We start from the raw sequence: 16,925 nt of genomic DNA on the forward strand, positions 1-16,925 counted from the left end.
TTTAACAGTAAACCTTTGCCAAGAAATGAAAGGGTTTATTTAAATTTAATTTGATTAAAAATAAATGTATGTTTTATGCCTTCTTTTGATTACCAGAAAAACTAAAATACACACACAGAATTTCTGGGAAAAGAAAAAAAAATCGTAGGGCCCTATTATTGTATACAAATTCATAAATTATTTTTATTTTATTTTATTAATTCAATTAATTAGACATGTTTTTTATTAAACCATTAAAATGGAATCCAGAAATATTAAAATGGAAGAAAACATAATTTGCGAAAAAATAAAACAGATTTCATAGGGCTCTAAATTCTCAAACAGCTTGTGAGTCGCAAGTACCAAAATGAGTGGCTTATTGCGCTTAAATGGTCAAATGGCCTTACTTGGCAAGTAATCAGTTAAAGAAAATCACTTTCTGCTCTTGACTGAATAACTTTTGTAGCTAATTGTAAGCATTCATCTGTATTTAATTTTTACATTTAAGACTGTTGTTTGAAATGTATTTATCTGTTCTTGTTTTATTACTGTCTTTTAACTTTTTTTAAAAAAAATTTTATGAAAATAAAATTTAGCATTTCAGAAAAGTAGATTTTTCTTTGTATATGCCTTCGATTAAAGTATGTTGAAAGAAAATGGCAAAAATCGGCAGGTCACACACGGAACCGGCCAAGAAAAGTGCAATCGGTGCATCTCTAATATTTGAATAAATGTAAAAATGTGATATGATTGACTTAAGAGGCGGGCATGATTTAAATCTCATTTATGTTGCAATTTTTCCAATGAGGTGATTTCAAATCTCTCTTATTATACAGTATACTGCATGCCAAGATGTCTGGAGTAATGCCACGTTTGTCCACAAGGAGGCAACAGATTTATAGTGCATAAACAGAGTCATGGCTAAGAATCAATGCATTTGTTTCTTCTCAGAAGTACTTTTATCTAATGTCTTTCTTCTTTTTTTTCATTTGTATCTCTTCCATGTTTGCATCTTTGTGATCAGGAGCAGTTGCCAGAGCTGAACGTTCACTTCCGTTCTCAGAGTTTCCATACATCAATGTACGCCTCATCCTGGTTCCTCACTCTCTTTCTCACCTTCCTGCCCCTGCCAATAGCTACACGTATCTTTGACATCTTTATGTATGAGGTACGAACACAAGACACTTTGTGCATCCATGCATGTTACTGACTTGGCTATGTGCTGTATGAACACAATGTTCCTGGAAGTTCCTTCTCGAAAGGAAAAATGGTTGTCCTAATCAGACTAAATGCACAAAGAAAACGCTTAAGTATACTATCTAACATGCAAAGTTTTGTACAAGTAGAGAGTAAAGAGTAAAGTCAATGATAGACAAGCAATATTTGTGTTGAATGCAAGTTTTCAGGCTTTTTAAAGGAGTGAATGCATCTAGGGGGTTATAAACACTTACTAGACATGAATATATTAGAATGTGGATATTTGTTGTAGCTGTTAGTCTGTGATTGTATGCACACTGTCTGATATTTTGTTCAGGGTTTGGAGATCATATTCCGAGTTGGAATAGCGATATTGCAGTACAACCAGACAGACCTCATACAGCTAGACATGGAGGGAATGTCACAGGTTAGGAGAGAATCATCTCTGTTATGTACATCAATATGTTATACATCGAACAACATAAACAATATTTGAACTGATATTTGTTTAATATTCTCACCACAGCACTTTCAGAAGGTGATTCCACATCAGTTTGATAGCTGCCCGGATAAACTTATCCTACGGGCCTATCAGGTCAAATACAATCCCAAGAGAATGAAAAAGTGAGTGATTTGAGTGTAAATAGTAAAATGAGCTTCCACGTTAAATATGATTATTATTATAAAATATATGATATTTAAATGTTATGATAATAAAGACAAAGATTTGGTTCGTCTCTAGATTTGATTGTTGATGTTCATTCACAGATTAGAAAAGGAATACACCACCATTAAAAACAAAGAGATGGAGGAACAGATTGAGATTAAGGTTTGTAAACCTGGATTTGGTGCAACTTTTTGAAAAACATGCACTCTCAGAAAAAAGATACAGTGGAGGTACAATTTTGTTCCTTGGGGAACAAAACGTATAACTGTACACATAAAAGGTACACAATTGGTCCTTAGGGTACAATTATACCAATGTTTTTATTCTACATGGAGGTACAAAAATGTACCCTTAAAGGGATAGTTCACTCAAAAATTTAAATTCTGTCATTAATTACTCACCCTCATGACGTTCCAAACCCGTAAGACCTTCGTTCATCTTCGGAACACAAATGAAGATATTTTTGATGAAATCCCAGAGCTCTCTGATCCCTCCATAGACAGCAATTTAACAGGGTTCCCACTCGTCCTGGAAAACCTTGAAAAACTGGAAAATTTATGACAAATTTTCCAGTCCTGGAAAACACATGGAAAATTATAGAAAATGTAAAATGTCCTGGAAAATCTTGTTGTTGTCTGGGAAAATTCTTTAAAAAAAAGTTATTTCTTTAGCCGAGTATAAAGAGTTTATCGCTGGCCCAAACAATTAGCGCTAGTTGCAGAAAGCACATGTTCAGGAATTCTGAGTTTGATGCGTATGAGTAGTATTTTGAATAATTATGTTAAGTCTTGTGTTGCCACTTGCAGCCGTTAGCTAATGCTATTAACTGCTCAAATGTATGCAGTGAATGTTAACTCGTAAGCTGCTACCTAATCACATCATTTTGATAAAAAGTCACATTTGTGTGTTATAAAGTCAGAATTGCAAGATATAGTCAGAATTGCGTGATATAGACTAGCAAATCTGACCTTTTCTTCACAATTGACTTTTTTGCGCAGTTGCGAGTTTATATCTTGCAATTCTGACTTCTTTTCTCAGAATTGTGAGATCTAAACTGTAATTGCAAGTTATAAAGTCCAATTCTGAGGAAAAAAGAATTGCCACAATTTTCGTGTTTATATCACAAATATGTAAACTCGCAATTGCGAGAAAGTCAGAATAGCGAGATAAGTCACAATTACCTTTTCTTTCTATTCTGTGGTGTAAACAAGCTTCCATAATCATAATGTATGATTAAGAGCTCATATTGAAAAATGCTGGATTGTTAAGTAATGGCAATAAATTGTACGGCTTTTAAAGACTTAGAAAGCAATATTTGGCATGATCCTTGTCTTTTATTCCCGCCGTAGTAAAATTGAAAATGTCCTGGAAAAGTACTGGAAAATGGTTGCTGAAAAAGAGTGGGAACCCTGATTTAAGTACCACTTTTAAGCTCCAGAAAGGTAGGAAAGACATTGTTAAAATCGTCAATGTGACTCCAGTGGTTCAACCTTAATTTTATGAAGCGACGAGAATACTTTTTGTGCGTGAAAACTAACAAAAATAACAACTTTATTCAACAATTTCGCTCTAGCCTGTGCTACAGTGCAGCTCCCGCGCATGCGTCATGGTGCTCACATGAAGAGCGTCGGCCAATGGTAAGCCGGTGTTCTGGAAACGCTGCACTATTTACAATGTAAACTGATTTTACTACCTTGCTGAATCTTGAAAGTGTTAATTAAATAGCTGTCTATGGAGAGGTCGGAGAGCTCTCGGATTTCATCAAAAAATATCTTAAATTGTGTTTCAAAGGTGAACAAAGGTCTTGTTGGAACGACATGAGGGTGAGTAATTAATGACAGAATTTTTTTTTTTGGGTGGAGGGGTGAACTATCCCTTTAAGGGTACCAACACAGTGACAGCCACTTGTACCTTAAAAGGTACAATTTTGTACTTTTATTTTTATTTTTTATTTTAGAGTGTGTAGATTGCATTTGTATGTGCATGTTTTACCCAATGATATTTCATTTGAACTTAATTAAGAAATACATTTTATTATACAAATAATGTATGACTTTACTTTACTTTTGTTTAATTCACCATCTGGATTTAAATTATAAATGAAGAGTGTTGTTCCCATTCATTTAGTTATAAATAAATGCTCCACTGGGAGCTTTGTATCTGAACACAACAATGCTTACACCTAGTTAACATGCAATTATTACCTCAAACTGAATAAATGTGATTTATGCTGTTACACATTTAATTAATAGCATGTGTTGTTATTGTTAACTAAAATTATTCAAAATGTTTTCGGTAAAATAAAATTGGAAAAAAAGGTGTTTAATCATTTGCTTTCTGAATAAAATACAAAAAAACTATTTCATTTTAACAGAGACTACGTACAGAAAATAGACTACTGAAGCAGAGGATTGAGACACTGGAGAAAGTGAGATGGTTTCAATCTTCTAATTGATATGCATGAACCTAAAATAGCCCTAATTAGTTTGTGTTTGAGTAAACAGTGTCGACATCTTTATTAAGGGAGTCATGTAAACTTTTAGAGCATGTCGATCTTTACAAAGGCTCAGCTATATTGTCTTGTTTTTGATGGTACATTTTTTAAGTGTTATCTTCCTCTGTTGAAATTACTTCCCTACAATTTTCACCACAAACAAACTAATTTTGTTATACTCAATTTTATACCTACTTTTACAACTTTCTCCCCTTGTTTTTTCCTACTTAACTTTTAAAAACGTTACCTTTACTTCTCTTTATGTGTGTCTGTGGTTTTCAACGTCTTTTTTCTTATCCACTGTTTCCTTCCTTTTCCCTGTTCTTTCTGTCTCTATCTTCAACCTTTTCTTTCCTCCTTCTGTATCCTTTCTTTCCTTTTTCCTCCTCTTCTCTTGTGGTGTTGTAGGAGAGTGCTGCATTAGCAGACAGGTTGATTCAGGTACAGTACTGTCAAGCCAGCTGCTCACTAATCTCTCCTTCCTTTCCTCCTCTCATTGCTCAATCACATGCTTCTTCTCCTTGAAACTTCCACGATTCCTCCTATGATCCACTCTTTTTCCTTCCTCTGCACTGCCTCCTCCACACTATTCTGAGAATGGGCCTGTTGCATGAAAAATGGTTATTTGTTTTTCTATGTTTCCCATCACTGCCTTGACAGCACATTTGTCTGTATGGCTGGAATAATGTCCCAGAGGTGCTCCAAGTGAAGGTTAACTCTGACACTCTATACCGGCAGCATATGTGGAATGCATGTGGAAGCATAGGTGTGCATCAGGGTTCCGTATTAGGTCCGGTGGCACTTTTCATATTTTATCATGTAATTCATTAAGCTCCAAAATTCAGTGGGATTCTTTTGATTCTTGAATTGATCAGATTTCTTCTTTTGGTTTTATGACACCGGGGTATAATTGCATGAAGCCCCTCTCATTACCTTGACTGGAATGCCATACTTATCTCGCCTTAACCTCAAGTAAAGAGACACATCTCCCAAGAAGAGACTTACTCTATTTCTCTTCTCTCAGGGTCAGGTGACACGAGCCCAGGAGGCTGAGGAGAACTATGTTATTAAGCGTGAACTGGCTGTGGTTCGGCAGCAGTGTTATACAGCCAGTGAGAGTCTGGAAAAGGCTCAGGACACCATACGCGTGCTTCAGCAACACAAGGTAACAGCAGATGCCTAGCTTACAAGTTGACCTCAGCAAGAAATATTGATAACATGCTACAAAAACCTATTTATTGATACAGTCTTTTTAAATATAGGCTTTTATGAAGCTACATAAAATGACTGGAGTGAACTGCTCACCCATCATTTAAAAAAAGATGCCTGCCACTGCTTGTGGAACTTGCACAAAACCTGACGGACAAAACACAAGCATTTTCTATTCAGCAAGTTTTTTTGAATATACACTGAACAAAATTATAAACGCAACACTTTTGTTTTTGCCCCCATTTTTCATGAGCTCAACTCAAAGATCTAAGTTTTTTCTATGTACACAAAAGGCCTATTTCTCTCAAATATTGTTCACAAATCTGTGACAGATTTGTGAACAATATTTGAGAGAAATAGGCCTTTTGAAATAGGATCTTTGAGTTCAGCTTATGAAAAACAAAAGTGTTGCATTTTTAATTTTGTTCAGTGTAAATTATTTAAGTAGTTTACATAGTTTGCATTATTCATTTTACAATTTATATCCATTATTTAAAGGGTTAGTTCGCCCAAAAATGAAAATTCTGTCATTAATTACTTACCCTCATGTCGTTCGACACCCGTAAGACCTCTTCGGAGGTTCATCTTCGGAACAGAAATGATTTTAGTTGAAATCTGATGGCTCAGAAAGGCCTCCATTGGCACAATGCACTGTACACTCTCAAGACCCTTAAAAGGTACTACAGATGTCGTTACAAAGTCCATCTCACTAAAGTGGTTCTACAATAACTTTATGAAGCGACGAGAATAGTTTTTGTGCGCAAAAATAACCTAAATAACGACTTATATAGTGATGACGAATTCAAAACACTGCATTATGAAGCTTTGAAGCGTTATGAATCAGCGAGTCGAATCATGATTCGTATATGGGTCTTGAGAGTGTAATGTGCATTGTGCCAATGGAGGCCTTTCTGAGCCATCGGATTTCAACTAAAATATCTTAATTTGTGTTCCGAAGATGAACGGAGGTCTTACGGGTGTCGAACGACATGAGGGTAAGTAATTAATGACAGACTTTTCATTTTTGGGTGAACTAACCCTTAAAGGGAACAAATCAATGGAGTTTCCCAATGTGTAGCGCCACAGCTCTGAAATGCTGTCAGTGTTATAGCACTGCAACGCAGGTCTGTCAATCCATTTATGCTTTCTCACTGCTTATATGTGCAGTGTGAAACAGACTTAACAATCACATCCATTGGCCAAAAACAGCAAAAAGGTTTATTTAGCTTCAGCCTTTTGAAAGTACCTACTATTAAATTAGCATTACATTTGAAAGTGATACAGCCTTGGATTATGAGGAAAGATTGTCTCTTTTATATAGTGGCAGTGTGATATCATACTGTTTATTGGAAAACCGAGCAAAGTCACATGCCATATGAACAGGTTTTTAATATTTTTTAACCGTTATGTTCGCTGTACACATGACTGCAGGCTATTCTTAGTCAAGAGACCTGCTTTCGCACAGCGGAATTAGCATAAACTGGGTCAGAGATGGGTCAGAGATTATTTTCTGGGAAGATTTATGAAAATGACTTGGTACTAAGTTGACTGTTTGAACCCATCATTACATTTTAAAAACTTTCATCATCCTCACAAGCTAGTAGAATGGATGCTTCACTATTTAACAGACGGGGTATTTTGGAATTTTTGTTTTTCGTTTAAGTGTGAGTGAAAGGCATGTGTGAGAAGAGGCTGGGGTGTGGTGTGTGTCATGTTGAGTGTGAGCCTGACATGTTTCACACTCAGAGCAACACTCTCTGGTCATATGTATTTTCCTGTGTTACTCAGAATTGACCACCATCCCATAGTGGTGCTGATGTCAACAGAACTATTGTACCATGTGCAGCTAACAGCTTTTTTTGTGACAACCATTGTGTTTCTTGCAGCATCATTTATTAAATGAGGCAGTCTCTGGCTCTCTAGAACTCATAAAAACAATAGGTATTCATATTTATCACCACCAATGAGTTCTGAAGGAAAAACTTTATAGACATTTTGGATTACCTTCTGATGGTACATTTTTCACTGTTTAAAATGACAGTTTACGCGTCTCTAAAATCAGCATGATTGTGGCTGTTATTCTTACATTTTCAGTGTAAACCATATAAACCAGTTGTTTTAATTACTCAACAAAGCCATTTTTTCTTACATTTGGCAAAAATCTGCATGCACACCCCCAAAATTAACTATTTTAGACCAGTTATGGAATTGTTTTACAGAGATATCAATTTCTTGATAGCTATAATAAAAACACTCTCCTGTTTAGATCTGACAGGGATTTAGTATGTTTAAGAGTGAGATATTATGTTGCTTATTCAACCTAAATCTGATGAATCTGGTTTCATTACCTGTGGCTTGCTGTGGTTGACATGAAATGTTATTTGTGGTCTACGGTTCACATCCTCTTTTAATACACACATATATATATATATATATATATATATATATATATATATATATATATATATATATATATATATATATATATAGATATATATATATATATATAGATACATATATACATATTCACCTATATAATTTAATTTTAAATTCCATGTATCATCGTTCAGTGAAATGACGTTGTGTCTGGTAGATCTTTGGCAGCCCTTGTTTTCTCTTGTGAAAAGTTCATTAATGCTGTGCTTTGCTGTCTGGAAAGGAAAACATTTAGTTTTTAGCTCAGAGTCCAGTCCTTCTGCTAGCACTTTACAAGTATACAGAGGTAGAATGAGCGAGAGTTTATGTGATTGACACATCTGAGTAATACGGGTATGATGAAGTGACTGGAAGCCTGGAGGAAGGTAAGAAAAACAGAAGTAAAAGTCCGTGGGAACTAGTGTTCACACAAGTCTCCAGGGCAGGCCACAGCCCCCTCTGGTAGGCCACAGTATATGCACACAGTATACAGCAGAAGCACACTCACATCAACACTGACGCTTCAGTGATAGATAATGCTAAAATTATCAAAAATTTCCAGAAGCACATCTGTTGATCTGAGTTGACACGTACAGAATGACTGTTTGTTTTTCATACATCATCTTAAATTTCTTTGGAAATGCAAAATAGGCTGAAATTGCTATTTTATGACATAAGGGTCTAAAAGCCATGTGTTACTGTTATTTTAGGCACTAACACTAAAAATTATGTACAAATCTCCTGTACCAATTCGCCGTTCTAAGAAATCTTTATCTTATTTTTTTTCAGTTACTGCAAAAAAAACTTTTTTTATTGATTTTCAAATAAAATCACATACAATACAATAACATCAAAGAACAGACAAACAAACCCAAAGCACTGAGAGATTAACATTTGCATATAAAATATACATCTATACAAAGTATAGAAAATATACATCTATACAAAGTATACAAAATATACAAAGTATACATCTCTTCCTGCATAATTTATTCAGAAACATGACACAAAAAAGAAATAATTAAAAGAGAGTAAAAACCCATAAACAGGTGGTCAGAGTTTCTGTAGAAAAGAGTGCACAGGTTTCCATATTTTCCAAAATTTGTCTGATTTTTGATTAATATCACAGGTTAGTTTCTCCAAAGGAAAAAAGGCTGATAACTGGGATATCCACATGGCAACCGTTAGAATTTAGGATGCAGACCACCTCAACAGAATGCATTTTTTTGCCAGAAATGAAAGGATTGTAAATAAATGCTTGGTATCCAGGTCAAAAAAGTCTTTGGGAGTTTGGTTCAGCAGGTAGAGTAAAGAGGATGAAATAAACTATTTACCCATTATCTCCTGGATCGCAGAGTGAACCCCTTTCCAGAATGGCTTAATGTGATCACAGGACCAAAATAAGTGAAAGAATGTGCCCATGTATATGTTGCATTTAAAACAAAGGTTTGAACTGTTAGGGAACATTCTATGAAGATGAACAGGTGTAAAGTAAATCCTGTGAAAAAAAAATTGTTAATGTAGAGAAATTGAAGTACATTTTGGAAAAATGCCATTACAGATCTTGATACCCCCAGGTCCCATTCCCACAACGGCTTCAAAGAATCATACACTGAAGAATCAGAATATACCAATAAGGCATACAACTTGGAAAGAGATTTAGCTGAAATCATGTTTTCTTCCAATTCTGACAAATTTAAGCGGAATTTATTCTGCCTTAAAAAAGAATCTCTTTGAAATGCCAAATTTGGAGGTATTTGAAAAAATCTACAGGAATAATATTAAACTCTTCTCTGAGTTGTTCAAATTACCTCAAAAATTCAGAAATCATCAGGCCTGAAAAATCAGACAGACCCTTAGAACTTTGGACGATAGACCTATTCTCCTAATCTAAATTGAAAAATCAGTATTCAAAGCCAAGGGAGATCGAACAGAAATAACTTGAGGAATATTCAAATATTTTTTCACATCTTTCCAAACCATTAATGTATTATAAATAATTACATTATCAATAAGGGAATTGGCCTCGATTGTCTTATCACTTTATTTGAACGGTAAATTAGTCAAATATAACACCAATGTTTTTTTATTACTGTAACAATTAGAATATAATTTCTTCCACCAAGTAATAAGAATAGTCTGACTGTGGTTACTAAGCAACTTAAGCACAAAATATCGATTGAGCTCAACGGGGACCTGTCACTTTTCCAGCATCTTTGGATTCAAAATAATATTTCTCCATAGGGATTTAAAAAATCTTTCTTCAATAAAAAGTTGATCCATAAATCAAACCACCCATCTGTGAAATAAAATCTGTGAACATTACAAAAAGATTACAAGACTTTATACTTAATGTCTTACTGTATGTGAGAGAATGACGTATGTATCCCCCCCAAAAAAATGACTGCACACTATTGACTTAGGACTGAACAAAAACAGCAAATTACAAACAATAGGACACACAATACAATAAACAATGCTTTACATTTTTCAAGTTCTGTAATAAAGAGTAGCACGGAAGTAAGAAATCAAAAAGATTCAAGATTTGTGCACACTATTTTTAAGAAGTCCTCAATGACGAAATTCATGACTGGAAAAATAGTCTGCAGGTGCATTTAGAAATATTTTAACTAATCATCTTGTAATGAATGTAATTTCAGTTCTACTTTTTGAGTATGAATTATCAAATGCATTGAAAGACAACAATATACAAGCACTGTAAAAGGTTTTGCCACAAACTCAACTGATTGGCTTCTCTCCTGTATGATTTCACACAAGTCTCTTCAGACCTTACTGTACACGAATTATGAGCTTCCAGAACTTCTGACTGAGGCTGTGTGTGACCTTCTAATTTAATTCCTTTCCACAAATAGAACATATAAATAAAAAAATTAATAGTTTTTTCTTAGTCTTATTAAGTGCAAACAATAAGTTCAACCATAGTCAAAGTACTCTCTCAATATTCAAATTGCAAACAGAGACAAGAGCTAAAAGGGTTGTTACAACTACACAGCCCAGCCTAAGATAGGTTTGATATTGGGAGACAGGCTTGTATGTAGCCTAATTTGCACGCATCAGGAAGCTCGCAAATTTGCATAATACTCCGTGTATAGGGAGCGCCAGTGCTGAGCGCGCATTCTACAAGATAAGACATTTATCAGATGCTTATGCTCTGTTGCGCAACGAATCCTCCACCATGGTCTTGTCATTCATCTCACCTTACTCGTGTCGCATGATCAGTAAGCTGTGATTCCTGCTGCACTGTGTGCGACTCTGAGGCAGTTTGTGCTGAATGAGCAGAGCAGACCAATTTAAGCGACCATTATCCAACTGAATATTTTATTTCTATAAAAGAGTGAAACGACATGGCATGAGATCTCGTCACACTATTGTTTAATGACAAAGATGGCAGCACAGGTATATTAGGCTGCTGTCACTTTAAGTCCTGATGCACGGATCAAATATATTGACACACATCCTATTTTCTCCCAACTGTTTATGTTCACTTAACAGACTTGTGTTTGTGAATACTTTTAAAGACAGGCATTTGGACATAATTGTGTGTATTTGACTGTTAAAAAATACCTCCATTACCTCATTTTTGGGGCTTATTGTGCTTAATAACTCTTTTAACATCAAGCACATCATGTGCTTTTTTCATTTTAACTTACAATAACTTTAAGCAGCCCTGCGCAAATATATTTACAAATGCATGATATAGCAAAAGCTTTACACGGTATTGCCATGAAATGTATATAAAGTCATATCGCCCAGCCCTATAAAATGCATTATATTAAAGGTTATTGCATAATATTAAAATATGTACAAATAAAAAAGTAGTTTGAGATTGTCTTGATTGCATAATTTGCAATGCTGAGATCTTTTGTCATGGTTCTCGTTTCTATGTTAACAACTCAATTATGATTGATGGATCTGAGGAATATCTGTTTTGGGGAATTCTCCCTAGGATGATACTTTTTTGCCTCTCCTTGAACTGTCACCTTATCGTGGTGGAGAGGTTTGAGTATCCGAATTATCCTGGGAGCTATGTTGTCTGGGGCTATATGCTCCTGGTAGGGTCTCCCAAGGCAAACAGGTCCTTGGTGACGGGCCAGACCAAGAACAGTTCACAAACCCATATGTTCACAATTACACCAAGGACCGTGACGTCGCCCGGCATGGCACAGCCGGGGCCCCACCCTGGATCCAGGCCCGGGGTTGGGGCTCGTATGTGAGCGCCTGGTGGCCGGGCCTCCCCCCATGGGGTCCGGCCGGGCTCAGCCCGAAGGAGTGACGTGGGGCCGCCCTCCTGTGGGCTCACCACCTGCAGGAGGGAGCGTAAGGGGCTGGTGCATAACAAATTGGGAGTGGGTTTGTGGGTTTAGCTGGAGTGGGTTTGCTTATAGCCCCCCAGCTCAGCCGCCATGTGTTGGAGTTCACCCCGGTGAACGAGAGGGTCGCTTCCCTGCGCCTTCGAGTCTGGGATAGGTCTCTCACTGTCGTTTGTGCCTACGGCCCAAATGGCAGTGCGGAGTACTCGGCCCTCTTGGAGTCTCTGGGAGGGGTGCTGGAAAGCTGTGGCCGTAAGGTCTCCGGTGCCTGTCGAGGCGGCAATCCCCTAACCCGGTGGTGGACACCGGAAGTAAGGGGGGCCGTCAAGCTGAAGAAGGAGTCCTATTGGGCCTGGATGGCTTGTGGGACTCCGGATGCAGCTGACCGGTACCGGCAGGCCAAGCAGACTGCAGCCCGGGTAGTCGTGGAGGCAAAAAATCGGGCCTAGGAGGAGTTTGGTGAGGCCATGGAGAAAGACTATCGGTCGGCCTCGAAGAGATTCTGGCAAACCGTTCGACGCCTCAGGAGGGAGAAGCAGTGCCCTACCAACACTGTTTACAGTGGAGATGGGCACCTGTTGACCTCAACTGGGGATATCGTCGGGCGGTGGAAGGAATACTTTGAGGATCTCCTCAATCCCACCGACATGTCTTCCGTTGAGGAAGCGGTGGCTGGAGACTCAGAGGTGGACTCGTCCATCACCCGGGCTGAAGTCATCGAGGTGGTTAAAAAGCTCCTCAGTGGCAAGGCACCGGGGTTGGATGAGATCCGCCCTGAGTACCTCAAGTCTCTGGATGTTGTGGGGCTGTCTTGGCTGACACGCCTCTGCAACATCGCATGGCGGTCGGGGACAGTACCTCTGGACTGGCAAACCGGGGTGGTGGTCCCTCTTTTCAACTATAGGGGGATCACATTTCTCAGCCTCCCCGGGAAAGTCTATGCCAGGGTACTGGAGAGGAGAATTCGGCCGATAGTGGAACCTCGGATTCAGGAGGAACAGTGTGGTTTTCGTCCCGGTCGTGGAACACTGGACCAGCTATATACCCTTTCCAGGGTGCTGGGGGGTTCATGGGAGTTTGCCCAACCAGTCCACATGTGGTTTGTGGATTTGGAGAAGGCATTCGACTGTGTTCCTCGTGGCATCCTGTGGAGGGTGCTCTGGGAGTATGGGGTCGGCGGCCCCCTGCTTAGGGCTGTTCGGTCCCTGTACGACCAGAGCAGGAGCTTGGTCCGCATTGCCACCAGTAAGTCAGACTTGTTCCCGGTGCATGTTGGACTCCGGTAGGGCTGCCCTTTGTCACCGGTTCTGTTCATAATTTTTATGGACAGAATTTCTAGGTGCAGCCAAGGGCCGGAGAGTGTCCGGTTTGGGGACCACGCGATTTCATCACTGCTTTTTGCGGATGATGTTGTCGTGTTGGCCTCCTCGAGCCAGAACCTTCAGCGTGCACTGGGACGGTTTACGGCCGAGTGTGAAGCGGCTGGGATGAGAATCAGCACCTCCAAGTCCGAGGCCATGGTTCTCAGTCGGAAAAGGGTGGCTTGCCCTCTTCAGGTGGGTGGAGAGTTCCTGCCTCAAGTGGAGGAGTTCAGGTATCTTGGGGTCTTGTTCACGAGTGAGGGAAGGATGGAATGGGAGATTGACAGACAGATCGGTGCAGCTTCTGCAGTAATGCGGTCGATGTACCGGTCTGTCGTGGTAAAGAAGGAGCTGAGCTGCAAGGCAAAGCTCTCGATTTACCGGTCAATCTACGTTCCTACTCTCACCTATGGTCATGAGCTGTGGGTCATGACCGAAAGGACAAGATCCCGGATACAGGCGGCCGAAATGAGCTTTCTCCGTAGGGTGGCTGGGCGCTCGCTTAGAGATAGGGTGAGGAGCTCAGTCACTCGGGAGGAACTCGGAGTAGAGCCGCTGCTCCTCCACATCGAGAGGAGCCAGCTGAGGTGGCTCGGGCATCTATTTCGGATGCCTCCTGGACGCCTTCCCAGGGGGGTGTTCCAGGCACGTCCCACCGGGAGGAGGCCCCGGGGAAGACCTAGGACACGCTGGAGGGACTATGTCTCCCGGCTGGCCTGGGAACGCCTCGGGGTTCCCCCGGAAGAGCTGGAGGAAGTGGCTAGGGAGAGGGAAGTCTGGGCGTCTCTGCTTAGACTGTTGCCCCCGCGACCCGGCCCCGGATAAGCGGAAGATGATGGATGGATGGATGGATGGATGGATGATACTTTTTTGGGATGTCAGAGCTGTCTTAAAAGTTTTATCATCTTATCTGTGCATAAAATGATTGAGATTTTTACTTTCAGAACCCTTCTTTTGCACGGAATAAAGAAATGCCCTTTTTGTACAGTTAAGCTTAAAGGATTAGTTCACTTTTAAATAAACTTTTGCTGATAATTTACTCACCCCCATGTCATCCAAGATGTCCATGTCTTTCTTTCTGCAGTCGAAAAGAAATTAAGGTTTTGGATGAAAACATTCCAGGGTTTTTCTCCATATAATGGACTTCAATGGGCACCAAACGGTTCAAGGTCCAAATGACAGTTTCAGTGCAGCTTCAAAGGGCTTTAAACGATACCAAACGATGAATGAGGGTCTTATCTAGCGAAACGATCAGTTTCTGTGAGAAACCGAGAAGTATTTATGCTATTATTTTACCTCTTAACAGACAAACCTGATTGTCTCTGAGCTCTGCCATAACTTCCGCTAAGTAAGGTCAAAATACGAATACGAACGTGGCCATAGATCTATCGATCGTAGATGCCTCATTCTACTGATCCATGCAGGCGCTAATGAGGACTCTACGTATACATCTATGACCATGCTCGTATTTTGACCTCACTTAGCGAATGTTATGGCGGAGCTCAGAGACAATCACGTTTGTCTGTTAAGAGGTAAAATAATAGCATAAAAACTGCTCGGTTTCTCGCAGAAACTGATCGTTTCACTAGATAAGACCCTAATTCATCGTCTGGTATCGTTAGCAATCGTTTAAAGCCCTTTGTAGCCCTACTGAAACTGTCATTTGGACCTTGAACCATTTGAAGCCCATTGAAGTCCATTATATGGAGAAAAACCCTGGAATGTTTTCATCCAAAACCTTAATTTCTTTTTGACTGCAGAAAGAAAGACATGGACATCTTGGATGACATGGGGTGAGTAAATTTTAAGCAAAAGTTTATTTAAAAGTGAACTAATCCTTTAATGTTGTTGTGTTCAAAATCCTTATATCTCATATACTCTGATGTAATGGCAGCCACTCTGCACTCATCAGTGTTTCAATCCATTTTGTCTTTCTGTCTGTAGTATACAGAGGAGTTTGTGAGTGAGCTGCAGACTCAGTTGGAACAGTCTCGTCTACAGGAGGCAGAACTACTCGGTGCTCTGAAAGAAATGCAGGACAAAGTTCTCGATCTGGAAAAGGTGTGTGCATGTCTTTTGACTTTTTAGTCAGAATTTTCAAGTATGAATTGGAAAGATGCTTCTGCTCCAGTGGGGATGATTAGATCATCAGTGGCGATGATATGGCTGATACGGCTTGTGCACACGCAAATTATGAAAAAGTGAAATTATTTTGACTTACATGAAAAAAACTGTTCTATCACTGCTTTTAGTACTAAATGTTACTGAAGTATAAAACTTAATGGAATATTGTTTGTATATTGTAGAGGAACAACTCTCTGCCTGATGAAATTAATGTAGCTCAGCTGCAAGAGGAGCTGAAGCTGGTGAAACTGAGAGAGCAGGAGACCCTACGTTCCTTCAGAGAGATGCAAGAGGCCGTTACTGACCTCAACCACTGCTGGCAGGTGCAGAATCTCTATACAACCCTACTGAACTCTACACAACTTTACTGATCTTTACACAATTGGTCTAAACTCTACAAAATTCAGATTTTTTGTTTTTTTTACGGCATTGTCATTTTCATTTGTTGATTGTTTTGACATTTTAAAAAGTATGAATCTAATCAAATCTAATTCTTTGCTAACCTAATTTATTTATGACAGAATCATACGTCTCGTGGAGGAGGAGGAGGCCATTGGAAGGAGTCTCCTAAGAAGAATGCGTTGAATGAGCTGCAGGATAAACTGATGAGTTTGAGACTGCGAGAGGCTCAGGGTCAGGCTGAACTCAAAGAGGTCAAACTTAAAAACCTGCAGTTGGAGAGCCAGGTTAGAACAACAATGCCTGTCCATGTCAGTGTTATTTTAGTATAAGTGATATATTTTTATAATTTGTCAAGATTTTGACTATATATATATATATATATATATATATATATATATATATATATATATATATATATATATATATATATATATATATATATATGTATATATGTATATATATATATATGTATATATATATATATATATATATATATATGTATATATGTATATATATATATATGTATATATATATATATATATATATATATGTATATATGTATATATATATATATGTATATATATATATATGTATATATATATATATATATGTATATATATATATATATATATATATAGTGCTGGGAAAATTAACGCGTTAACATGGGCAATTAATTTTTTCAGTTTAATGCATTAAAAATATTTTACGCAATTAATGCAGCGTCCATTTTTATATCCATTTTTGAC

At 38.4% G+C, this 16,925-nt stretch overlaps 1 protein-coding gene across 1 annotated transcript in view; it reads left to right on the forward strand.

Moving 5' to 3' along the window:
* The window catches only part of evi5l (ecotropic viral integration site 5 like), a 90,528-nt gene that overhangs the window by 33,324 nt on the left and 40,279 nt on the right, over positions 1–16,925 (forward strand). The window contains exons 7-16 of the mRNA XM_079813029.1: positions 1,004–1,147; positions 1,514–1,603; positions 1,703–1,800; positions 1,945–2,005; positions 4,218–4,271; positions 4,746–4,778; positions 5,362–5,502; positions 15,598–15,714; positions 15,960–16,100; positions 16,299–16,463. Of these exons, the coding sequence (XP_079669155.1) occupies positions 1,004–1,147; positions 1,514–1,603; positions 1,703–1,800; positions 1,945–2,005; positions 4,218–4,271; positions 4,746–4,778; positions 5,362–5,502; positions 15,598–15,714; positions 15,960–16,100; positions 16,299–16,463 (1,044 nt within the window). The remainder of the gene's footprint in view (positions 1–1,003; positions 1,148–1,513; positions 1,604–1,702; positions 1,801–1,944; positions 2,006–4,217; positions 4,272–4,745; positions 4,779–5,361; positions 5,503–15,597; positions 15,715–15,959; positions 16,101–16,298; positions 16,464–16,925) is intronic.

Source organism: Gobio gobio (assembly GCF_949357685.1).
Source record: "Gobio gobio genome assembly, chromosome: 3".
Lineage (NCBI taxonomy): Eukaryota > Metazoa > Chordata > Actinopteri > Cypriniformes > Gobionidae > Gobio > Gobio gobio.